The sequence below is a fragment of the Hippocampus guttulatus genome, chromosome 1 (assembly GCF_054856545.1).
Source record: "Hippocampus guttulatus isolate MCC_2025c chromosome 1, RoL_Hgut_1.0, whole genome shotgun sequence".
In the NCBI taxonomy this organism is placed as follows: Eukaryota; Metazoa; Chordata; class Actinopteri; order Syngnathiformes; family Syngnathidae; genus Hippocampus; species Hippocampus guttulatus.
Window position 1 is genome coordinate 22,245,292 of NC_141261.1, and position 25,926 is coordinate 22,271,217.

Here is a 25,926-nt window from a genome sequence, read left to right on the forward strand (position 1 = left end):
TAAAAAGGTGGGGCCATGTGACCAGGCAGTGATTGAGGGCCAAGATGTTGTCATCTCGGTAAAAGTCACCGGGCAGCCCAAACCGATGATTTACTGGTGATATATTTTACTAACACAGTGGCCAGGCATTACCTCAGTTGAAAACCCTGCTCCAGACCATGTCACCATGTTTTTCCAACCCAGGCTGAAGGACAAGGTCCCAGTCAAAACAGCAGGACGCTTCTCCATAAGGGAGAAGGAAGACGGGGCCAATGAGATCAGGATCATCTCAGCACAGAGGTCGGATTCTGGACTCTATGCCTGCAAGCTTGTCAATGAGAGAGGAACAAAGCAGGAGGAGTGCAGCGTTGAGGTCAAAAGTGAGCAATCCAAAGTCCGTGCTCATGGCTATGTGACCAATTTGTCTTTGTGTATGTCTCGGTGTACATGTCTACGTCTGCGTAATATGTACTTGATCATCAGCTGCAGCACAGATGCACCTGAAAATTATCCAAGAGATCAAAGAGCTGATGGTGGAGGCCGGCGAGTCGGCCATGTTTGAATGTCACATCACAGGACCCCCAGATGTGGATGTGGATTGGCTGTCCAATGGGAAGCTGATCCAGCCAGCGCTGCTTAACTGCAAGATGCACTTTGATGGCCGGAGGTCAGTTCTTTCTTTTGTTTAAAGCTTCAAATCTCATCAGGTACTTTTGGTAGTTTCATTTATTACTACTAGTAGTGTTTTACTTTTAGCCCAAGTATCTTGACTTGCATTAACTAATATTGAATATGTTCAAGTATTGGAAGTAAAAACCAAAGCATCTCTATTGAGTTAACTTGAGTGTCGTCAAGTAGTTGAGTGTCGCACTCGATAGTCTTCACATTTACTGCACAGCATCCCTAAACAAGCTCATAATAATGACAAGAACATGAAGGAATTGTCTTCACTTGCTTAATATATGTACTGGTACAGTAGGTACTTCTTCAGTTTGAATGGGAAGTTTTGATTGTCAATATTTCTTCCACTTTACACTGTCACGTTCCGTACGAAGCAGGAAAAGGGAACTGCTTCGTACGTAACGGAGAAAACGAAAACAAGCGGATCCCCGAAATAGCAGGCTCCGACAAGGACTTTGTAAAAAGAATAATATTTATTACAAACAAAAATCCCGCCTAATAAACAACAGAAAACGCTGGTCAAAGGACGATAGCCAGGAAAGGAAAAACGCGACAACAGAAAACGCTGGTAAAAAACGAGAACCAGGAAAATAAGAAAACACGACAACAGAAAACGCTTGCAAAAAACCGGCAAGGAACGTATGTTCATACAAATACTAGATCAAGCACGATACTATAAGAATTCCCTTGGGACGACGAAAATGTAACTAACCGCGAATGGTATCGAATAATTTGTGAAACATGGGCAACAGCAGTGGCACGGCATGTAATACTCCGGCAGTGATTTGACTGTCGGAGCGCCTAGATATAGCAGGTGCAATCTCTGGCAAATAGGCAGCAGGTGTGCAGGCGACAGAAGTGAACGCGTGCCACCTGCTGCCGAATACGGATCATGACAGTACCCCCCCCTCAACGGACGCCTCCCGGCGGCCCACCCGGTTTGGACGGGTGAGAAGCGTGGAAGTCATGAATCAGGGATGGATCTAGGATCCAGGAGCGGGGGACCCATTGCCGATCCTCTGGCCCATAGCCCTCCCAGTCGACCAGATACTGGAACCCCTTACCCCTGCGCCGAGAGTCCAGGATGGCCCGCACAGTGTACACGGGGTCACCGTCGACAACCCGCGGAGGAGGAGGCGGGGTGGGAGACGGAGCCAAGGGACTGGTCGCCACCGGCTTGATCAGCGAGACGTGGAACACGGGGTAAACCTTCATTGAGGCCGGCAACCGGAGCTTGACCGTGACGGGGCCGACGACGGAGTCCACCACAAACGGTCCGGTGAACCGTGGCCCCAACTTGGCAGACGTGCCGGCCAGGCGCAGGTCCCTCGTAGCCAGCCACACTTTCTGCCCCACCACATAGGTCGGCGCCGGGCGTCGCCGACGGTCCGCGATCTGCCGGTTCCTGGACGCGGTGCGGGACAATGCGGCCCTGGCCTCCTTCCACACGCGATGAGCCCGTTTGAGGTGGAACTGCACCGACGGAACCTCCACCTGACCCTCCTGGGACGGGAACAGCGGTGGTTGGTATCCGTAGGCCGTCATGAAAGGGGACCGCCCAGTAGCTGAAGAGACGAGGGTGTTGTGCGCATACTCCACCCAAGGTAAGTGGTCAGCCCAGGACGAGGGACGGTGGAGACACACGCAACGGAGGGCCGCCCCCAGATCCTGGTTAGCGCGCTCCGCCTGCCCATTGGACTGCGGGTGGTATCCCGACGTCAAACTCGCCGTGGCCCCCAGAGACCGGCAGAAACGCTTCCACACCTTGGACATGAACTGGGGCCCCCGGTCGGATACAATGTCCTGAGGGATGCCATGGAGGCGGAAGACATGCCTGACGAGGAGGTCGGCGGTCTCCAACGCCGACGGCAATTTGGACAGAGGGATGAAGTGGGCCGATTTAGAGAAACGGTCCACGATGGTGAGAATGACGGACCACCCACGGGAGGGGGGAAGACCCGTGACAAAGTCCAGGGAGATGTGGGACCAAGGTCGAGGAGGTATGGGGAGTAGTTGGAGCAATCCCGCCGGAGGCCGATGCGAGGCCTTGCCGCAGGCGCAGGTGGAGCAGGCGCTGACGAACTCCATGACATCCTTCCGTTGCGCCGGCCACCAGAACCTCTGGGAGATGAGGTGCAAAGTCCGGTTCACCCCGGGATGGCAAGCCACCTTGGACGCATGCCCCCACTGCAACACCTCCGAGCGCAGTGGTGGAGGCACAAACAGCTTCCCTGCGGGACAATCCGCCGGGACTTGGACCCCATCTTGGACCCCCTGAACCCTACGCTCGATCTCCCACCTCAACGCCCCCAGGATGCGATGATCCGGAAGGATGGCTCCTGGTGTGGGGTCCCTTTCCGCAGGATCGTGGAGGCGGGAGAGGGCATCAGGCTTGGTGTTCTTGGATCCGGGACAATAGGTCAAGGTGAAATTAAATCGTGTCAATAGCAGCGCCCACCGGGCCTGTCGCGAATTCAGTCTTTTCGCGGACCGAATGTATTCCAGGTTCTTATGGTCCGTGAAAACTGTGAAGGGCTCTTTAGTCCCCTCGAGCCAGTGTCTCCACTCCTGTAGTGCCGCCACCACAGCTAGTAGTTCACGGTTTCCCACGTCGTAGTTCGCCTCGGCGGCACTGAGACGACGAGAGAAAAAGGCGCAGGGGTGCAGCTTCTGGTCAACCGGAGAGCGTTGAGACAAAACTGCCCCCACTCCTGAATCCGAGGCGTCCACCTCTACTACAAAAGGGTGGTCAGGATCAGGATGCTGCAGTACTGGTGGGTTGGTGAAGGCTCTTTTCAAGTTTGTGAACGCTGTGTCTGCGTCCGAGTCCCATGTAAACGGGAGCTTAACGGAAGTCAACCGGGTTAACGGTAGAGCCTGTTGGCTATAATTACGAATGAATCGTCTGAAGAAGTTGGCAAACCCCAAGAAGCGTTGCAGTTCCTTGCGGCTGGTGGGTGTAGGCCACTCCACCCCCGCCTTGGTCTTTACGGGGTCGGCTCTCAGTTTACCCTGCTCGATGATAAATCCCAGGAACGAGATGGCTTGTACGTGGAACTCACACTTCTCTGCCTTGACGAAGAGCCTGTTCTCTAATAACCGTTGTAAAACGAGCCTGACGTGCTGTTTGTGCTCCTGTAACGACCGGGAGAAAATTAAAATATCATCGAGATAGACGAAACAAAAAACGTTCAGCATGTCCCTCAACACGTCGTTAACCAGACTCTGGAACACAGCGGGGGCATTAGTCAGACCGAAAGGCATGACTAAGTATTCGAAATGGCCTAATGGGGTCTTAAAAGCCGTCTTCCACTCATCCCCTTCTCGCACACGAACCAGATGGTACGCACTACGCAAGTCTAATTTTGAGAAAATGGTGGCCGATTGTAATGGAGCGAAAGCGGAATCTAACAACGGCAGAGGGTATTTATTTTTGATCGTAATGTCGTTGAGCCCCCGATAATCCACACACGGCCGTAACGACTTGTCCTTCTTCTCAACGAAGAAGAACCCGGCACCTAACGGTGATCGTGATGGTCTGATGAGACCTGCAGCGAGCGAGCTATTAATGTAGTCCCTCAAGGCCTCTTGTTCAGGTCGAGACACTTGATATAATCGAGAGCTCGGCAGCGGGGCGCCCACCTGCAGGTCTATGGCACAGTCGTACGGACGGTGCGGAGGTAGAGATCGGGCGCGATCCTTACTAAAAACCTGTTTCAAATCGTGATAGTAACTAGGCACCCCGTCAAGGCAGATGTCTTCAGGGGCATCGTTACCGACACGCGTGTGCCCCCCTACGGCAGACCGCAAACAATGCTCGTGACAGAACGGGCTCCATAGTTCTATGGCCGGGCGGTTCCAGGAAATGCTTGGGTTGTGAGTCTTGAGCCAGGGTAAACCGAGAATAACCGGAACGGCTCGGGTATGCATCAAATAAAACCGTCTGTGTTCTACGTGATTCCCTGACAACCTGAGTTTAAGCGGTTCGGTGATCCGTGTTACCACCGCTAGAAGGCGTCCGTCGAGGTCGTGAACACGTTTCTTTTCGGCTAGTTCCTCACTCGAACAGCCTATCTCCGAGGCAATGTCGGTGTCCAGGAAACAGTCATCGGAACCGGAGTCTATCAGGGCCCAGATCTGACGCGCACGAGACGCCCCATAGATCTCACCCTCGAGTTCCAGTCTCCTGGTGCGTCCCGGTCGAGAGTCGACTCTCCGAGGTTCTCGAGATTCAGCGCGGGGTCGTGACTCACAGTACTCGACGGTCGTAGGTGGTTGAGGTCCTGATGGGCAGGGAGCAGCCCGATGTCTCGGTAGGTCGCGGTTTGAACCAGCCTGGTCCTCAAACTGGCGCCGTCTCTCCTCCGGTCGGGAATTGCCGCCCCCCAGCTGCATCGACTCCTCCCTGGCGGCAGCCCTCCGGTCGCTGGGGTGCTCCCCGGACCCAGCTGTCCGAGTTGTCTCGGGGGATGCACCGTGGTCCGCTGTGTGCCGGAACGGGAACCATCCACCTCCGCGCTCCCGGCTTCTCTCTCTCAGGCGATTGTCCAAGAGCAGAGAAAGATCAATCAACTCCTCCAGGTCTGTACTGTTGTCGCGGGTGGCCAGTTCGTCCTTCAGCATCGTGCTAAGCCCGCGACGAAACAAGCCACACAGCGCCCGGTCGCCATAGCCACTCTGGGTGGCCAAAATGCGAAACTTGATCGAGTAGTCCGCCACGGATTGTCTTCCTTGGCGGAGCTCCAGGAGTCGACCCTCAGCCTCTCTTCCCCGCACGGGATGATGGAACACCCGACGAAACGCCGCCACAAAGTCGGGGAAGGAAGACCGAAGGTTCGGTTTTGCTTCGCGCACTGCAATTGCCCATGACGCCGCCCGACCAGTCAATAAGCTCATGACGTAGGCAACCTTCGCGTCATCGCTGACATAAATGGAAGGCTGCTGGTCAAAGATGAGCGAGCACTGGTGGAGGAAATGCCCGCACTGACCATGCTCGCCTCCATAGCGTGGAGGATGTGGAAGCCTCGGTTCCCTACAAAAGGTAGGAGACGGGACGGGTACCTCCGGGGTAAATGCTCTCCGTCCTTCTAAAAAATTTACGCGAGGTTCGTAATCCTCGAGCCTGTGAGCCAACATGTTGACCGCGCCGCGGAGCTCGGAAATGGTTTGGTTCTGCTGACTCCTAAGTTGCTCTTGGCGGGACAGAGCCGACAAAACCTTATCGATGTCCGCGGGATCCATGGTGGCCGGAGTATTCTGTCACGTTCCGTACGAAGCAGGAAAAGGGAACTGCTTCGTACGTAACGGAGAAAACGAAAACAAGCGGATCCCCGAAATAGCAGGCTCCGACAAGGACTTTGTAAAAACAATAATATTTATTACAAACAAAAATCCCGCCTAATAAACAACAGAAAACGCTGGTCAAAGGACGATAGCCAGGAAAGGAAAAACGCGACAACAGAAAACGCTGGTAAAAAACGAGAACCAGGAAAATAAGAAAACACGACAACAGAAAACGCTTGCAAAAAACCGGCAAGGAACGTATGTTCATACAAATACTAGATCAAGCACGATACTATAAGAATTCCCTTGGGACGACGAAAATGTAACTAACCGCGAATGGTATCGAATAATTTGTGAAACATGGGCAACAGCAGTGGCACGGCATGTAATACTCCGGCAGTGATTTGACTGTCGGAGCGCCTAGATATAGCAGGTGCAATCTCTGGCAAATAGGCAGCAGGTGTGCAGGCGACAGAAGTGAACGCGTGCCACCTGCTGCCGAATACGGATCATGACATACACTGTATAGAGCACCAAAACAAAACCGTACAATTAATTTATACAGTCTAGTGCAGTCAAAGTGAAATTTTCTAGAAGTATAAATAACAAAGTGAAGTACGGATATGTGAAAATTTCACTTAAGTACATACCAATTGAGAATTTTTAGTCCATTGTATGACGGTTTTCTACTTTACTCTGTTTCCTTTCAGATGCCGCCTGCTGCTGAATTCAGTGCACGAGGACGACAGTGGGACATACACTTGCAAATTGAGCACAGCTAAAGGTGAACAACAGACCCGATTGAACTGATTCCTCACCTTGATGATGAGCAAATAAAAACAGTTGATTTCATATGTAGACGAGTTGACCTCCAGCGCAAACCTGAAGGTGACTCCCTCCAAGGAGCCGCTGTTCACCCGCAAGCTGGACGTCCTCGAGGTCATTGCAGGTCGCACAGCCCGCTTGGACTGCAAGGTGAGCGGGTCACCGGCGCCACAAGTCACCTGGATGCACTTTGGTAGGGAAGCTCAACTGACTTGCTGCGTTTTCATGTTTCTAAAACACGTTTTCTTCAAAGGAATGCCGTGTTTCTTCTCTCTGTCCCTTCAGAGTCCACAGTGGAGGAGAGCGACAATGTGTGCATCCTCAGCGAGGGGGGGCGTCACTCGCTTGTCATAGCCAACGTCAGCAGTGACACAGAGGGCTTCTATACGGCCGTGGCTCAGAACATTCACGGGAAGGCTGATTGTACTGCGGAGCTTTACATACAAGAGCACAGGGCTGCAGTCTCTTCTCACATGTAAGACGTCAGGATCAAAGACTTTACGATACATGGTGATACCCAGCTACACAGTATCAATCTAATTACCACAGCGTCTTTCCCTGCACTGCATTTCGAAATATCTCGCTAAGGACCGGCAAACAGAGATGTCCAATAGTGTCAGATATCATTTAACTACAAAAGTTCCATAGACACCAACCCAATGACCTAAACAGGATGTCAAAATGTAGCAGATAAGCGAAGAAGCTGAAGGCTGACAATATAATCAAGTCAGCAGACAGGCTATGATTAATATCAAGACCCTCGAGTTCTCAACTCAACTCAACTCAACTCAAATGTATTTATAGAGCACTTTCAAACAGCCATCGCTGCACACAAAGTGCTGTTGTGTTGTACTTCAATTTCTAACTTCCTAAATGTTTTTGGGATGATACGCAGTCAACCTTAATGTGACTTGCTCGTTATAGTTTGTTTATCCGTACATTGTTGGTAAGTTGGTCAACTTTTCTATTCATGAGAAATGATGCAAGAATGACAACATCATTTTTTTTTTGGCAGAGGAAAGAAAAAGGTAAAACAAACAGTGGACCTTTTACATTTTCTGATCTGTTACCCTGCAGGTCCAAACTTGAGAAGATGCCATCCATCCCGGAGGAGCCAGAGCAGCTGGAGACTGAAGTGGTTAAGAGAACCATGCCAGACTTTGTCAAGCCTCTCGCTGATCTGGAGGTGATTGAAGGCAAAGAGGCGGTGCTGAACTGCAAGGTGATGGGCCTGCCTTATCCCACCATCACCTGGTACCACAATGGAAAGCGCATTGAGAGCAACGAGGAGCGCCAAATGACCCAGAGTAAGACCAAACTCGACAGGCGATGACCCATTTGAGTGCAAGATGGCAAATAAGAACGGTGTCTGTCTCCTTCAGACAGGGATTTGCACAGTCTGGTCATTCAGACTGCTTGTCATGCTGATGGTGGAGTCTACAAGGCTGTGATTGCAAACAAAGTGGGCAAAGCAGCCTGCTATGCACATTTTTATGTTTCAGGTAGCCCGTGCTCCCGAACAGTCAATCCATTTCTTTTTGGTTCCTTTGACAAAATGTGCAATGATCTTTTTGTACTTTTTGTACAGATATTGTTCCAGATCCACCTGATGGCCCCCCGGTCATTGAGGCCATCACAGGAAAAACTATATGTCTCAGCTGGAACAAATCAAAGAGATTAAATCCATTTTATGGTTGAGTACTTTTTCCCTCATTTTTGTGAAAGTCTGTGATTGGTTGTTTTAATCCGTGAATTTGTTAATTAATGCCATTAGTTGTGATTCTGTGGGATCTAGATCCAGTTGTTGAATCCAGCCAATGAGTTCTAAGAATTTTGCCAGTAACTCATAAAAGGCCTTGGCAGAGTTGGATGGTCTCTTTGGTGCTGTGTGGTTTCATGCTTTTCTTGTTTCATTGCAGATTCAGGCTCCTTGTCATATGTGCTCCAGCAGCAAGCCCTGGGCTCCATCCAGTGGTCCACCGTGGCATCCAACTTGAGGGAAACCAGCTACACCATTACCAGCCTTTCCAAGGGGGTCCGCTATGCTTTCAGGGTCCTGACGTCCACCGGCAAGACACTTAGCAGGCCTTCACCATTCACAGATCTGGTCCAGCTCCAAGACAGAGGTATGAAGGGTCCCACATTTTTAAACACATTGTCTCACAAGTGCAAAACTTCCCTCTGAGTTAAAATTGTTCCTCAGAAATTGTGTATGAATGCATGAATATGTATATACTGTATACCTGTATATTTTCAATTTAGACAGATAGGACGAGTTGATATAATGCAAATATTCCCTCTTGGGATTATACCACCACATTAAAAATAATAATAATAATAAATAACATCCCTGCTTTGCTCTTTTTCATAACTAATAATTGATTGAAAAAATGATTACCACACCCATCCCAAAAGCCCATGTTTATTCTTAGTTTATGTTTTAATTTGGTGAGCAATGTTGCTCCATGCAGGCAGACAGAAGAGGTGGAGCAATTGTAGGAAAACGTGAAGAAAAATGAAGTCTCTTTGCAGGTTATGGCATTTATACTGAGTGCTTGCTTGACAGCATTCACACAAAGCACATCTTTGTATAGGACCTTATTTGAGGAAAGCACCAGTCATCGTCGACAAACCTGACATTGTGTACGTGGTTGAGAATCAACCCGTAATCATCACCGTTACCCTGAACCATGTGCACGCCACAGTCACTTGGAAAAGGTAATTAATTACTTTTCTTCTCTCCAGTCACTTACGTCAACATACTGCAAGATGTTGCTTCTGTGTTCACCAGGAGGGGCGTGGCATTGGTCAACAAACCAGGAGTGTGCGAGATGAGCATGCCGGATGATGATCAACACTCCCTGAAGCTTCAGCGTGTCAGAGCCTTGGACATTGGCCAGCTCGTGGTAATGGCCAGCAACCAGTTTGGCAGCGACCTCTGCACACTGCAGCTGGTCATGGCAGGTTGGACCACGGCAAATTTGGTTTCCTCCGTGCAATGTGACAAAGTGATTTTTTTAACCCATTAAACAGTGTCACCGAAGTTTGAAACCATCATGGAGGATGTGGACGTGTGTGCTGGAGAAACGTCCCGTCTTGCTGTTGTGGTCGAAGGGAAACCAGATCCAGACATTCTGTGGTACAAGGTGGCTATTTCAAGAGTTGCATTCCTATAAGTCACGTCAGCTCTGAATATTTGATGAGGTTGTTTAAATCTTTCACAGGATGATCTGCTTCTCTCAGAGGGCAGCCACTTCACTTTTGTGTATGATGACCCAGAGTATTCTCTTGTGATCCTCAATGCCCGTCCTGAACATTCTGGCGTGTACACGTGCACGGCAAAGAACCTGGCCGCGTCCAACTCCTGCAAAGCTGAACTGACTGTTCACACAGGTCTGTGCTTAACATGGGAATCAAAAAAGTTGACCAAGTTTCTCTCTCTTTTCTTCTTTTTATTTATTTATTTATTGGTTATATCCAGGCGGTAAAACAGATATTTGTAAAAGTGTGCATGATCTCTACAGAGCAAAAAGAGGACAAAGAGCCAATGGAAGATGAGGGAACCATTCTCAGGAAGATGCGACGCTTGACAGACTACTATGACCTCCACAAAGAGATAGGCAGGTATGTGTGTCCATGCTTGTGAGTGATAAGGCCAAGCAAGTTGCACCTTTTCTAAACTGAAGGCACAGTCAAGACTAAAACTAATGACCGCAGAACAGCAAAAAATACCCCTCAGTAGAGCACTGACCGATCCCCAAGGGGGAACTGTTAACTAATGTGAGCATAAGATGCAGCCAATTGTGCATGTTGTGTGTCACAGGGGGACCTATTCCTACGTAAAACGGGTGACTCAAAAGAACGGTAAAAAGGGTTTTGCCGCCAAGTTCACATCTGCTCGTGGAAAGAGGAAAGCCTTGGCCTTGCGAGAAATGGAGCTGCTGTCCCAGCTGGACCATGAGAGGATCATCTTCTTCCATGATGCCTTTGAGAAAAAGAATTTGGTGGTGCTGATAACGGCATTGTATCCTTTGTATATGCAGCTATACAGTATCTAAAAGCAGACATTTACTGTATATCTTGTACTGTTCTTCATGTACTTCAGAGTGAGTTGACAAATAACTTAAATTTATCTCAAAAACACTAAAGATCCAATACATGAATTCTAATTTCTTCATGTACAGTCCCACATATTCCCTTAGAGTCATTGTTGAGTGGAAATAACAACATTTTTAGAAAACACGTCTGAAACCTAGCAGAATAACAGTTGACACGGCCACATTAATAGATAACATATTTATAAATAAGATTGACCATAAAATGGAAAGTGGACTTCTCATTAATGACATAAGTGACCACCTACCTGTTTTTGCAGTTTTTCATAATTATTTTGATAGAAAAGCTAAGTTAACAACTCACATAACAGAAATAAGACTAAGAACCCAACGCTCCACCGACGCCTTTAAGCAAGACCTAGAAAAACAAAACTGGACCGAGGTCTATTCAAACGAAGACCCAAATACAGCGTTTGAAGTATTTCAGTCTACCATAATCTCCTTATATGATAAACATTTTCCATTAACTAAAGTCTCCAAAAAGTATAAAGACCCAAGTAAGCCATGGATAACGAAAGACATAGAAAACGCATGTAAAAAGAAAAACAGTTTATATAAATTGTTTTTAAAATTGAGAACTGAAGAAGCAGAAAAAAAATATAAGACCTATAAAAATAAACTAGTAAATATTATAAGAACCAGTAAAAGAGATCATTATCATGCCCTATTAGAGCAGAATAAAAGTAACACACAAGAAATATGGAAGATACTTAACCAAGTAATCAGAAATAGTCCTAAAAAAATGGATTATCCAGAGTATTTTATCAAAGGCAAAAATACTATTTTGGAAAAAACTGCAGAAATAGCAACTGAATTTAATGAGTATTTTGTCAACATCGGCAGTAACCTAGCAAAACAAATTCCTGATCCAACAAACTTGTTTGAAATAGATAGATATGTAGAAAAAAACTCCTCCACGATGTTCCTTACTGCTGTAAAACAAGAAGTATCAAATATTATAAAAACTTTTAAAAATAAAAAGTCAACTGATTGCTTTAATATTGACATGACAATAATAAAGCAGATTATAGAATATGTAGTGCGACCTTTCACGCACATATGCAACCTGTCATTCAAAGCTGGTATCTTTCCATCAAAAATGAAAATTGCTAAAGTTATTCCAATCTATAAAAGTGGAGAAAGACATCGGTTTACAAATTATAGACCAATATCACTACTACCACAATTTTCAAAAATATTAGAAAAACTATTTTCTCGCAGACTTGATAGCTTTATACAAAAGCATGCGCTGTTAAGTGAGAATCAATATGGCTTCAGGGAAAAACGGACCACCTCAATGGCAGTTATGGAGTTTGTGGAAGCAATAGCCACTAATATAGACAACAAAGAATTTACTGTTGGGGTTTTCCTAGATCTAAAAAAAGCTTTTGACACAATAGATCACAGTATATTATTGAAAAAACTAGAAAGATATGGCATTAGAGGTGTATCTTATAAATGGATAAAAAGTTATTTAGAAAACAGATATCAGTACGTGCAACTCAACAATAAAAAAACGAATCAACTGAAAATCACTCACGGAGTTCCTCAGGGGTCAGTGCTTGGTCCAAAACTATTCATCTTATATATAAATGATATCTGCAAGGTCTCAAAACAATTTAAATGTGTCCTATTTGCTGATGATACAACTTTCTACTGTTCTGGAATAAATCTGAAACAGCTCCTGACAACCGTAGAAAACGAATTAAACAAATTAAAAAACTGGTTCGACAGAAATAAATTGTCACTTAACCTGAAAAAATCGAAGTTAATTGTTTTTGGCACAAGACCAATCAAACACCAAGCTAAAATTATGGTAAACTCAATTGAGATAGAAAGAGCGTATGAAACCAAGTTTCTCGGATTAGTAATAGACTCAAAACTATGTTGGAAGCCACATATCGATAACGTAAAAAGAAAAATAGCCAAAACCGTAGGGATCCTCTACAAAACCAAGGAAGTGCTAAATAAGAGATCTTTGTACACATTATACACTTCATTATTATTACCATATATGACCTACTGTGTGGAAATATGGGGAAATGCCTGCAAAACAAGCACACTCCCTATTCTCAACCTACAAAAAAAAGCAATTCGAATTATTAATAGATCAAAATATACGGAACCCACAAATCCACTATTTATCAAATTAAATACGATGAAATTTTATGACCTGGTTGACTTTAAAATCGCCCAATTAATGTACAAAGCACACAATAACCTGCTCTGCCAAAACATTCAGAAGTTTTTCGAAATTCGAGAAAGCACCTATGATTTAAGAGGTACCAACCTATTCAAAAAACTCAAAACAAGAACAAACATCAAGCAAAGAAGTGTATCTATCAAAGGTGTTAATCTGTGGAATAATCTCGAAACGGACCTGAAAATGAGTAAATCGCTTGCTGAGTTCAAAAACAAATTCAAAAAAATAGTACAAACAACCTACATCAATCAGAGTTAAAATGATAAATTCAAAACATTAAATATAATGATAAATCAGAACTAAGTTGATAAATATAGAAAGGTATATAAATATCCATTATGAATACAAGAGAAAATTGACACAAGAGTGTCAGGGTGTGGAAGTATATAATCCCGATACAAACCAAAAGTTGTAAAAATATCACGGTTAAGGGTAAAGTATGAGCCTTAATGGAGACTTCTTTCTTCTTACTTTTTTCTTTTCTGATTGATATAAAAATGATTTATTAGATACAATCACATAACGGGGTAGGACTAGATAAGTTTTTTACTTCTTCCTACTCCCTTGAACATAATAACTGTGTTGAATGAAGATTGATTTCTTTCTTTTTACTTTTTTTATCTACCTTATTTTCTGTGAAATTATTACTGTATATATGTTTTATGTTCAATAAACAAACAAACAAAAAAAAAAAACAAATATTGGGGTGATTATCTGAAGGATTGTGCAGTCTGTTTTTCTTCAGCTGTGGGTTGAAGGTGTCACGAGGAGATGTTAGAACGAATGTGCAGAAGAACTACAGTGACAGAGCTGGAAGTGGGTTGGGTTCTGCTTTCCCCAATGGACTCCCGTCACATGACCTAGACATCATCACGTCATCATTTGTGCATCTCCACAGATTCGTCAAATTGTTCAGCAAGTGCTGGAAGGCCTTCGCTACCTTCATGAGAAAGACATCGCCCATCTTGACATAAAGGTAACCGCGAGTCTTCACGGAATGTATCCGATGAGTGTCCAATGACAAGAATTGATTGCACTTGTATTCATCGGCTTTTAGCCGGAAAACATTTTGATGGCAGTTACCGGCAGTGACCAGATCCGTATTTGCGACTTTGGTAACGCCATCAAACTGGAGTCATCTGAGGAGCACTACTGCAAGTATGGCACACCAGAATACGTGGCGCCAGAGATTGTGAACCAAAGCCCTGTCTCCAGAGCAACAGACATATGGTGAGTCACCTCCTGTCTGCACCACTTGCAGGAAAGCACAATTTCATCACCTCTGCTTTATGTGTCTATGCTTCTTCTTACAGGCCGGTCGCAGTTATTACATATCTCTGGTAGGTCACACAGCAAGCGCACAAATTTAACACACAGTGGCTCATATCGTGTATAAATGCATTATTCCAGTCTGACAGGAGTGTCACCATTCGCCGGTGAAAACGACAGAGCCACAGTGTTAAACATTCGCAACTACAATGTGGCCTTTGATGAGACCATGTTTTCTGACCTCTGCAAAGAGGCGAAGGGGTTTGTCATCAAGCTCTTGGTGGTGGACCGACTGTAAGTGCTCTCAGACGTATGTACATATGTACGTATGTATGTATATGTAACTAAACTGTTGCATATTTTGGGTTTGTTCAATCAGGAGGCCAAGTGCCACTGAGTGCCTTCGTCATCCTTGGTTCAAGGTAGCTGACAGACTTGTGTTTCAATTGCAGTTATAATGATGGCTGTTCAATAACATTCATGACATTTTATCTTGCAGTCAGAAAGTAACAAGAGCATCTGCACAACAAGGCTAAAGCAGGTTTTGTCTCGAAGGCGATGGCAGGTAAAAGAACAATATCAATATTCATTCAAAATTAGGTACACCTGCACAATCTAATGTGATTCAAACAAATATTTGCATCTTCCAGTACATGGATAATAATTATCAGTTTGACGCTGTCAAAGAGTTATGATTTCAATGGTGGTTCACAAATTTAATTGACTCCATGACTGTATGGAAACTTAGATAACTGTTCCGACTGAAATGAATAGAAATCAGTTCCAGTCCTAGAACAAAGTTAATTTTACTTTGTTTTTATCTGTTTGTGATGAAAACAAGGAAATAAAAATCATTCTTGCTTTTTCTGTGTTGCGCCAGCAGCATCACACTGAAGGCACTTGAAAGCGGCCTCGCCAGCAAGAAAAACTCATTGGTTCTCAACACGTTTTTCTTTTCCTTCCTCAGAGACTCCGAGTCAATTGCCCCGCTCGCGCCATTACCAGCAAGCACTTTTGAGGTGCTCACTTTGTTAAAACAGTCACTCCGTTTGCCACATTGGCTGCCTTTATTGCCCCTTTGTTCATCAACTAAATTGTGTGGCGAGATCACAAACATGAACCATCCTTGAGTTTTCTAATGACTTCCTTCTTTTTCTAATCGTAATTAAGCTTCCTAATAACAGCATCACAAGCACTTTAAGGAAAAAGCTCAACTCAGCATCTGCGGCTCCATGCCATGAGTGTTCGAAATTTTAACATCAAAAATAAACATGTTGTGTTAATAAAAAAACATCTTTGTAATTTTGTAAGGGAATGACAAAGATTATCATCTTCCTTCTGATCCCATTAGATTGTTGAGGTATGCCAAATAATTTGTGAGATGATTGTCTATTGTATGCCTGCACCATGCAGCTCTTCATCACTTCTGTTCTGATGGTTTCCCCTCAGCGCTCCCTAATCAGTTACAAATCAAAGATGGTGATGCGAACAATCCCAGAGCTACTTAATGACGCATCAAGCCATGTGTCCATTGCCGTGCCACGGCATTTAAAAGAAGGCTCTCCACCACCTTCATCGTCCTCCGACTCAGAAGCAGACGTGGATGAGCTTCCCTTCATTCCTATGCCACTATCTATGTTCTTCTCCGGTTCCAGAGTCTCCCTCAATGAGATTCCGGCGAATGAACACGTCACGGAAAGGCCCACTGATATTGCTGATAGAACTAAGGACAATCTGGGCACAGCTGGTATCAAGGGAGAAGCTGGTGAAAGTGTGACACGTAAAGATGAAAACCTAGACGAGCAGATAATTAATCAGGCAAAAAGAGCTCCTCTTCAAAAAGGTTTAAGTACGGAGACGGAAGAGTCTCAAACAAAAGCAAGAAGATCTACAATGAGAAGAGGCAGTTCTGCTGACTCTGCGTTGCTACTTCACATGGACCCAGAACATGGTGATATCAGTGATGCGGCAGAAATGAGCAGCAAGAGCTTGAAAAAGACAGTTTCTCTTGAACTCCCCAATCGTAGCCCAAGCCCTGGAATGACAAAGCTAAGCCAAGAGGATTACGCCTTGAAACTGGAGCTCATGAGACAACGGCTCCTCAGGGGCGGTACCCTCGATAAAAAGATGAGCGGCCTGCGAGGGCCCTTATTTGAAACACTTGGCATGGAAGATGAGAGACAGACAGCATCTCTCGATCGCAATCTGAGGAGATCCAGAGCCGGGCCATCCACACTCATGCGAGCTGCATCCTCTGAAAGTGCAGGACAGGACACACCAAAGACCAAAGTTTTTCAGAAAAGCGCTTCCTTCACTCAAGAAGATTCTGAATCCATGCCCCTTCATCGCAGGTATGGCGCTCCCTTAGAAATCCCATCTATGAGCACTGCCCGCACTGAAGGGAAGAAGCTTCAGGAGGCAACATCCATGTCTGCCCTAACAGAACAAACGATGATGGAGTCACCCACGGAGCGCAACTCCTTTATATACCCAGCAAAAGGGGAAGTGGACCAACAGGACAAACAGAAAAATCAAGAGAAAAGGACCAATAAAGAAAAGGTAAACCAAGCAGAAAATGAGCCAAGATCATTCTCACTTGTTGCTCCTTTAATTGTGATCGAAGAGGACGATGAAGCAGAGGACAAAAGGAAAGCTCTCCGTATCAATAAAGAGAAAATGATGAAAGAGAAAGAAACCTCACGAAACACAAACGCATCATCTGCATATGAAAGTGCCTCAGAAGCAGTTGCCAAGTCATCTGGAAAATCTGACCAAGTCTGTGACAAGTTGAACGGCCATGAGCGCAAAGACATCGCTCCTTCACCTCAACACCCGGCTGTGTTTGCCAAAGTGGCAACTGCCGATCGATCTTCTAGTTCCCTCTCCTCATCTTCGAACCCAGAAATTCCTGGCATGCCACGCCAACCACTACTCAGAACAGATATCAAAGACATTGACTCGGAGGAGATCTTTGAAGCCAGATTCAAAAAGAGGGAGTCATCTTTGACTCGCAGCCTTCGAAAGCTAGCCAGAAACAAATCAGAAGAAAAATCGCCGACGCTGAACCGTAAGATTGGTCATCCAGACGATGAGGTTTACAGGCCGGGGCAGAGAGGAGCCCCCCTTGAAATGGTCTCCAGAGAGAAGTCCAAATCAGTTCAAGACCTGCGGGAAGATAAGGAAAAAGAAGCAGGGCTAAGCCTTATAGGGAGGTGGTCAATGCGTGGAAAGAGATCGACATCAGCTGATAAAAAAGTGGAGAAATCAACGGAAAGAAAGACTCTGGCTACTCAGGAAAGTGCAGCCCCTAAGAGGGTTACGTGGGCAATTGGTCGTAGTAAATCTTTGGACACAAAGGAGCAGGAAGAAAAAGCACAAACAAAAGCTGATGAGTCCGCCGTGTCTGCTATGAGGCGCATGTTTGAGTCGAAAATGGCTGGAATCTCCTCCAAAATAAGGAGCCAGTCTGAGGACAGGAAAGATAAAACTGCAGAGGGAAGTCAGAAAGAGCAACAGCTGAGGAGGCTCACCGATTCTCCGATCCTAGCAATGCGACAGAAGTTTGAGAATAAAATCGCAGGAACTTCCACAAAAATCCGCAGTCTATCAGACCAAAGACAAGAGAACACAGAGGAAAAGAAGACACCCCTGTTTTTTCGTCATCGCCACTCACACTCCGAGGGGAGAGGACTGAAAGGAATGGGCGTGCCTGAGAATCAGCTTGCAAAACAGGCAGGCATGGGCGCGCCAAAGGAATCAATGGAATCCACTTCCAGTATTCAATCCGAGAAAGAGAACGACCGGCGGTCTAGATGGGACAGGTGGGGTCTGACAAAGAGCAAGAAAGACAAAACACCTTCTCAGACTGACCTCATTTTACCCGCCCCAAAAGAGGAAGAGACTTCCCGCACTCAGAAATTTTCCCGTTCCGCATCTGATTTCCCACCTGTGTTCCACATCAAACTCAAAGACCAAATCTTGCTTGAGGGAGAACAGGTCACCCTGAGTTGTCTCCCTGCCGGAGGTCCGCATCCTGACATCGCATGGATGAAAGGTCTCTTGCTTCCATCCTCGCGCTAATAGGATTAAAAATTGTTGTTCAACAACACAAACATTCCAAGTTCTGATTCTGTGCTGTCTGCATGTGTTCTTTTCACTTTCCGATCTTACAGATCGGAAAGCTCTGGATGCGGATCACCGAATCAGTCTGATCTCCCATCCGGATGGCAGGCAGCTTCTTACCATATTGAAGTGCAGTCAAAGAGATGTTGGGGTGTATTCTTGTGTAGCTACCAACCCCCTCGCTGCCATCACCACTTCTTGTACATTGACGATAGCTTGTAAGTGGCTTGTGTCATCCAAGCAGTCATCCTAACATTGTATTCGTGGCTAATTTTCACATCTTTTTTCACAGACCACATAATTCCAGTAATGCAACAGAACAATTAAGTATTTTCGTTTAAATGGGAAAGGGGATGGAATGAATACACTTGTAATGAGCTTTAATGGGAGAATAGTAACCACACTATGTGAGATTACCCACATAATAGTTTTGGGGTGAATGGGTGAGTTGTACCCAGAAGGGCATCCGCCGTAGAAGCCGTTCCAAACAAAAACGTGCAAGTGACTCGCTCTGGCAACCCCTGAAAAGCCGAAAGCCTCATCAAAATATCCAACACTCCCTCTGTACTGAAGCAGTAAATCATGTGTGTCTCAGATGTTGCGACATGTCCGCCTCAATTAATTCCTTTCGGGGGTTTTGCTTTTCTGTCTTATTTTTTATTGAACCACCAGTGTTTCAATAATAAGCCAGAGTTCATTTGGCATTCTCATTCCGTATCTTTAACAATATGGAAAAACAGACAACGGTCATCATCTTGAAACACACTGAGCAAAATATTCTGTCAAAAAACTGACCATCACATCATTCGTGCTTTTTTTCATAACAATTCAAGATGTTCCCGAGCGACCTGGAACCCCTGAAGTCCCTCAGACGTATAACAACACTGCCCTGGTGCTGTGGAAGCCATCCGACACCAAGCCTCCGTGCAGCTACACATTGGAAAGAAAGCCGGAAGGTGGAAAATAACCTATTAAATTGTACCAATAAAAGATGGGGAAACTTTGAATTAACTTGTTTGTCTATGGAGATATTAGTAAGCCACTTTGCTGTTCCACTCAAATATTGCATGTACTGTATTTAGCTGAACCTTTCTATTTTTATTTCATCTAGCATAGATATAATTCATGTTGTAACATTTTTCAGAAAATCCGTGTATTACATCTTGTTACTTCAGGAGATTCAACGTGGCAAACTGTTGCCACTGGAGTGGTTGACTGCTACTACAATGTCACTGACTTACCAAGAGGTGACGTGTTCCGGTTTCGCGTGTTCTGTGAGAACAAGGCAGGACAAGGGCCACATAGCAATTGTTCAGCTCCAGTCAATTTGGATTCGGCAGGTATTACTGGAATTTTAGGCTGAAGATGCAGAAGCAGCCAAATATTTGTGTTAATATGTTTTATTGTTGTGTTTTGTTGTGGTCAGCTGAAGAGTCTTCCCCCGTGGCTGCTATTGTTAAGACCGCTGCAATATCTGGACCTCTGCCATCCCACTCAAGTTTCGTCCCAGACACATCCACGATGATTATTCCAACCTCCACTATGACAGGACCTGAAAATGCAGCCTCCCCAGTGGCATCCCTTCCTCCTGCAGTACTGCCATCATCCCATGGGGCTTCAAGATTTATAGAGACCTCGTCAGCCCCATCTGCGAACACAAACAGGCAGACAGATGCTCCAAAAATCAGCGATAAGGTTCCATCTGCACCATTTATACCTGGCAAACTCCAGAGTCCAGTGAATATTGTGTCGCCTATGACTCAGACCCCAACCACTCTTGTAACGCCTCCTTCAAATCCCACCAAACCCGCTAGAGCGCCCATGTACATCCCCATCACCACAGCTTCTGCAGCCCCATCCCAAATGTCCTTCTCCCCTAAAGTGCTCCAAATATCCAGCCTGAGCCCCATGGGTGATGGGACCTGTGCGCCCACCAGAAGCACACCAGGTGCTCGCACTACGCCCTCCACGGCTCTGCGCCAAGGGGTTCCACAGAAACCTTACACATTCCTGGAGGAGAAATCCAGGTGAGAAAAAAAAATACTCAAATGTACAGAATTTACCATGAAACTTCACATCCTGCATACAGTACACATTTCAACTATCTTTTGCCAGAGGTCGCTTCGGAGTAATCCGTGAGTGCCGTGAGAACGCCACAGGCAAAATGTACATGGCCAAAATTATTCCCTACACTCAAGAGAACAAAAAGGAAGTGCTGAAGGAGTATGAGATCCTGAAATTTCTGCACAATGAAAAAATCATGGCTCTGCACGAAGCCTATGTCACACCTCGCTATGTTGTGCTGGTGGCAGAGTACTGCTCCGGCAAAGAGCTGCTGCACAGCCTCGTAGAAAGGTAAGCTGCTCACAAAGAGTCATCAAATGCCGCATATACGTGAGTGCAACGTCATTCTAATTCTGTTCTCCTAACCCTCCACGACACTGTAGGTTCCGCTACTCTGAGGATGACGTGGTTGATTACTTGGTCCAGATCCTCCAGGGAGTCGAGTACCTCCACAACCGCCAAGTCCTCCACCTCGACCTGAAGCCCGACAACATCATGGTAACAAACCTCAACACCATCAAAATTGTGGACTTTGGAAGTGCTCAGAGCTTCAACCCACTTAGCCTCAAGCAGCAGAACTTGAGTGTAATATCACTGGAATACATGGGTAAGGACAACCATTCACCTACAATATCAATTCCTATATTATGAGCCCCCCCCCCCCCCCCCTGACAAATATGATTTTGAAGCTCCTGAGATTGTGAAAGGTGAAGTCGTGGGGCCTCCCGCAGATGTTTGGACTGTTGGCGTTGTGACTTACATCATGTGAGTTCAATACGTGAATGTACAACTCATTTACAGCACATTAACAATTCAGACTAAATTGTATTTTCATGCACGTGAAGGCTCAGCGGCCAGCTGCCCTTTGAAGACAAAGATCCTCAGCGTGTGAAATCCAAGATTCTCATGGCGAAGTTTGACCCAACGAGACTTTACCCCAACGTTTCCCAAAGTGCCTCAGCCTTTGTCAAGAAGATGCTGAGCAGTTACGCTTGGTGAGAAATCTCTTACGTTTCAAAAATATTCTAGATCATGAAGGAGGACTCAAAACTAACTACAAACGTGCACCACTTTTGCAAACTCCGTACCAAACATAATTGTTTGCCTAGAATTAATGTATTGACTATTTGCCTTTGATTGGCTGCTGCCATTGAAAACAACGTTGTTTTTTCATGTGATGAAGCAAGACCTTCCCCTGCTGGGAAAAAGAAGTTAACATTAGCTTGCATTATTCACTATTTAGTATGAACCTACTCTCACCAGTTGTGTTCTTTGTGTTGGTAAGGTGAAACGGGGCCTAAATACCATGCCAATATAAACGAAATGGCACACAAATTTAGTAAGACAGAAACATTCTGCAAAGATTTTAGGACAGTGGTTCTTAACCTTTTTAGAGGTACCGAACACAACCAGTGAATATGCACATTCACCGAACCCTTCATGAGTGAAAATTTTGAAATATGTTTTTTTACAAATTCAGGTTATTTAAAAAAAAACCCCCACATTTATTAAAAACAGAAAAAAATAATTTCAGAGATAGGTATACTTTTTTTTTAAATTGTATGACGTACAATCACGACAGTCACACGTTGACTACTGAGTGAACTAAATTTCCCACAGCACTGATTGGACAATAAATGTCATGTGTTAATCTGCAGCCAGTGATGGCCAAGCGGGCGTGTCATTACTAATTAACATGTTGAGTCGCTGTGTCTTACCCTCCATGACAGAGGCTCCGTCGAACCCCTCAGACCGACTCACCGAACCCAGGTTAAGAACCACTGTTTTAGGACAAGTTTATTTTTAAAAATCACGAATGAGTCACTAAATTGTATTAAATATCCAGTAAAGTACACATTGGCAGGTAAAAAATAACTCGTTTTTTTTCCTCCTACCAATGTACCACACACTAGATCACTTGCTTCTAATGCTAAATTGTCATTATCACTAAACCAGATATTGTGAGCTTGAGCCCATTTTACAACGTCAGGAACATTACAAATGCTAAAATTCCCACAGATATACTCCAAAAGCTTGTAAAATGCTTCCCAGAATCGTGGAAAGCGCTGTCACTGCAAAGGGATGATTGAACAAGACTTGTCAGTTTCATTTTACAGCAAGAGCTCAAATGATGTCAAAGATGAAATGTGTGCACGTGTGTGTGTCTGTGTGTGTTCAGGGCCCGCCCCACCACACGGGACTGCTTCACACAAGCCTGGCTACAGGACTCTTACATGATGAAGCTGAGGAGGCAGACCCTCACCTTCACCACGGGCAGACTCAAAGAGTTCTTGGTGGCGGAGCAGTGCCACCGTGCTGAGAGCACAACCAAGCACAAGGTGCTGCTGCGCAGCTACCAGAGCACGCCCAAGCCCCCATCATCCGAGCCTGGGTCCCATGTTCCCGACTCAAAGTGAACTTCATGAGGACAGAGTCATTCGCGTGACTTGCATTTGGAAACTTGCCATTTGATGTGTCGCTCACTGCTTTGTTCTTCAGTACAAAGACTGCAACATCTAGTCTCAACTCGGAGTAAAATTTGTCAATGCCATTGCGGTTGACTGCACATTTCCAGCAACCTCGCCCCTTTTCAGCAAAACAAATTCGAAAACTCACTTAGCACAAACCATCGCCGTTCTTGTTTGATATAAACCACCACCCATGCGAATGTATACCATACTTTGAGCTGCTAATTTATGTTTGTGTTGACTTATATTTCTTACACTTTAGATCTCAACCCCCCCCCCCCAAAAAACCCAAAATGTTTCCATAGAACTGTTTACTTTTTTTCATGTTAATTTATTTGCATGCGTGTGTGAGTGCAAGCATCTCTGAATCACTTTTTTCACTCACTAAGAAGAAAAAAAAGGTGTGTCTTTGTGGTTGCTGGCTCCGGATCACACACCAAATGTCTGCATCCGTTGTTGAACATGCATTACAGGTACCGTAGGACGCACACTGGTTACTTGCTGTGATTCCTTACACCTAGTTCGGTGAAATCATGTTTGCCCAGTCAGTGCCTAGATTGGAGTAAAATCCAAAATATATTTCTTAGCTAATGTGTCTGATGGTAGAAATTCACATGTGATGAGCAAGTTGGACAAATATTTAGCACTACTGTTGCAATTTTACAAGTCAGACTGACAGAAATGAGAGCATTTAATAGTCGTGTGTGTTACTCTAACAGCACTTCTTTTTCTATGAATTTGGATGTTTGAAGAGTTGTAAATGTGCCACCTTGCTGTGTTTATATGTGGGATATGTTGTTTTTCCAGAGACAGTATGTAATAAAGTACAAATTGCCTATTTTTGTGAGTGACCTGCAAATTTGAATGTAGTGTAGTCCTATTTTTTGAAATGCAGTGTGTACATTTATGTTTTATATCAGAATGGGGATTGGGCCTTTTCACCTATCAAGTAAAATCCCTCCACTCGCTTAAAAACATGTTTCAAGTGTAAATACAGTCTGTCACTACAGAAAAGAAAAAAACTGATGCTGAAACTCAAGATAGTGGCGTTCGAACACTTCTACAGATGGTCCCTCACAAACTGGAAATTTACAGGAAAAGAAGACGGGGAAAAATGTGTACGAAATAGATATATATTTCAAAAACGTATATACTTAAGCATAAGCGAGTGAACATATCTGTATAAAATGACCAGCATTGAGTAAATGTTGCGCCTTCTCGGCAGCATGGGTATACCAGCACTGTTTTTGACTGGGAGGAATGTCGGCGCCATTTGACTGTCGTTGCTGGACAGTCCCGGGGCGCTTGTGTCTTGCGCCTGTAATGGGCAGCATTTTTCACAGCCCTGCTTTGTTCAGGGGAGAGATCGGTGCTGTTGAACGGTCTGCGGCTGGATGGATGTAAGTCTTGGGGAGCCGACGATGAGAAGAAAGGAGCGTTAGCGCGGAGCGCCGATGCGGATTTGGAACTGGGAGTCGCGGCTTGGGGTTTGAAGCGGATTACGTGGGACAGGAGAAGTGAACTAATCTCTTTTCGTCAATCGACGCTACAGCTTCGTGTTTGCTTTCAAAACTTAGCTTGTAGCAGACGTGTGCACATTTTCAGCATGACGTCTCTGATCCACTGGTGAAAGGACATTTTGATCCTCTCCTCTTTCATCTAGAACTGCTTCAGACAACAAAGCGTATGCAGAAAAGTGGTGAAGATTGCACGACTGTCTGTGTCCTATGTGTTGTGTTGTGTTATTTTTGTTATTTTGACTTCAAAATGGCGCCGCGAGAGTGGCTGCCTTTCCAGCAGCTCCTATATTTTGTTGTTCTACTTCTTCCTTTCATAACTGGGCTGCTGTGAATTGGGAATTTCTCCATTGCGAGACTAATAAAGGTTTTTTTATCTTATCTTATCTTAAACTTGGCAAGTGTCGTGAATCTTGTAGTGCTCAGGGCGGGCTTGCCCATTTGGCGAGATGGGAAGATGCTTAGGACATCGTGGACTGTAGGGGGCGCCAAATTCGGATGAAATTACCATTCAATGTTATTACTGTATATTCAAATGAATTGTTCATATTAACGCTTAATTTTAAGTGAAAGGGAAAGACGACTGAATTGAAAATTAAATACAAATACAGGTAATGAAAAAAGTTACAAGGCACAAGGTGTATGACGTCAAATCAACATTCATTCATTCTCTTGAGTGACTGGGTTAGTTACTGTAGGCTACATTTCTAAATTTATCACAGTGGCAGTTGCACTTTAGATGGTGTAGGAAAATAAGAATGATTCTATAATTAAGTTAATAAATTTGAAATACATGTGACATGTAAATTCATGATTTCATTCTAATCTGAAAAGTTAGAACAAACGTGACAGCCTCCTTTGCTGTAGAGAAAAGGGAAACATGAATAATTCATTGTAATGCTGCTGTGGTGATTAAAAATATGTGTGTATTACGTTTCTGTTACTACTTACACTTTTATTTAGAAGCATAGATTTTCTTGTTTTATTATTGTAGATTGTTCCCTGCACCCGCAACTCTTGTGAGGAAAAACGGATTGGAAAATTGATGGATGGATGGATGGATATAAGACATCACAACAACGGTAATTACATCCTCGCAAGCAAGGAGGCTCAATGTTTTGAAATCATTTATTTTTTTCTCAATAAAAAGAGTGAAGTAGATTTAGGTAAACAGCAGCTGGTGAAGAAGATATGCACATATTCAATATTGTAGGAAGTCTATACAACTTGGGTTTAGTTCCTTTTTTTACCGTTTTATCTCATAGTTGGTTCTTAGTGTGTATTTCTTCTTAGTGTGTTTTTATTTACAAAACTGTTTTCTTCAAATAGTTTTTATTGTGTTTGCATTTTAATTGGTAGTTGTTGGTTTATTGTGATATGTGCAGTACCTTTGACGGAAA

General features: G+C 44.7%; 1 protein-coding gene across 1 annotated transcript in view; it reads left to right on the plus strand.

Moving 5' to 3' along the window:
• spega (striated muscle enriched protein kinase a) overlaps nucleotides 1-23,847 on the plus strand; it is a 43,390-nt gene extending 19,543 nt beyond the window's left edge. The window contains exons 7-39 of the mRNA XM_086119734.1: nucleotides 8-96; nucleotides 184-359; nucleotides 463-646; nucleotides 6,654-6,727; nucleotides 6,803-6,961; nucleotides 7,054-7,243; nucleotides 7,846-8,075; nucleotides 8,151-8,270; nucleotides 8,357-8,461; nucleotides 8,688-8,894; nucleotides 9,363-9,486; nucleotides 9,560-9,732; nucleotides 9,802-9,914; nucleotides 9,993-10,161; nucleotides 10,293-10,392; nucleotides 10,592-10,792; nucleotides 13,845-13,902; nucleotides 13,985-14,062; nucleotides 14,144-14,316; nucleotides 14,400-14,426; nucleotides 14,497-14,649; nucleotides 14,735-14,777; nucleotides 14,855-14,920; nucleotides 15,805-18,409; nucleotides 18,528-18,695; nucleotides 19,311-19,433; nucleotides 19,653-19,817; nucleotides 19,904-20,504; nucleotides 20,593-20,832; nucleotides 20,925-21,148; nucleotides 21,231-21,306; nucleotides 21,387-21,536; nucleotides 22,721-23,847. Coding sequence (XP_085975860.1) covers nucleotides 8-96; nucleotides 184-359; nucleotides 463-646; nucleotides 6,654-6,727; nucleotides 6,803-6,961; nucleotides 7,054-7,243; nucleotides 7,846-8,075; nucleotides 8,151-8,270; nucleotides 8,357-8,461; nucleotides 8,688-8,894; nucleotides 9,363-9,486; nucleotides 9,560-9,732; nucleotides 9,802-9,914; nucleotides 9,993-10,161; nucleotides 10,293-10,392; nucleotides 10,592-10,792; nucleotides 13,845-13,902; nucleotides 13,985-14,062; nucleotides 14,144-14,316; nucleotides 14,400-14,426; nucleotides 14,497-14,649; nucleotides 14,735-14,777; nucleotides 14,855-14,920; nucleotides 15,805-18,409; nucleotides 18,528-18,695; nucleotides 19,311-19,433; nucleotides 19,653-19,817; nucleotides 19,904-20,504; nucleotides 20,593-20,832; nucleotides 20,925-21,148; nucleotides 21,231-21,306; nucleotides 21,387-21,536; nucleotides 22,721-22,958 — 7,602 coding nt within the window. The 3' untranslated portion in view covers nucleotides 22,959-23,847. The remainder of the gene's footprint in view (nucleotides 1-7; nucleotides 97-183; nucleotides 360-462; nucleotides 647-6,653; nucleotides 6,728-6,802; nucleotides 6,962-7,053; nucleotides 7,244-7,845; nucleotides 8,076-8,150; nucleotides 8,271-8,356; nucleotides 8,462-8,687; nucleotides 8,895-9,362; nucleotides 9,487-9,559; nucleotides 9,733-9,801; nucleotides 9,915-9,992; nucleotides 10,162-10,292; nucleotides 10,393-10,591; nucleotides 10,793-13,844; nucleotides 13,903-13,984; nucleotides 14,063-14,143; nucleotides 14,317-14,399; nucleotides 14,427-14,496; nucleotides 14,650-14,734; nucleotides 14,778-14,854; nucleotides 14,921-15,804; nucleotides 18,410-18,527; nucleotides 18,696-19,310; nucleotides 19,434-19,652; nucleotides 19,818-19,903; nucleotides 20,505-20,592; nucleotides 20,833-20,924; nucleotides 21,149-21,230; nucleotides 21,307-21,386; nucleotides 21,537-22,720) is intronic.
• The last annotated feature ends 2,079 nt before the right edge of the window (nucleotides 23,848-25,926 follow it).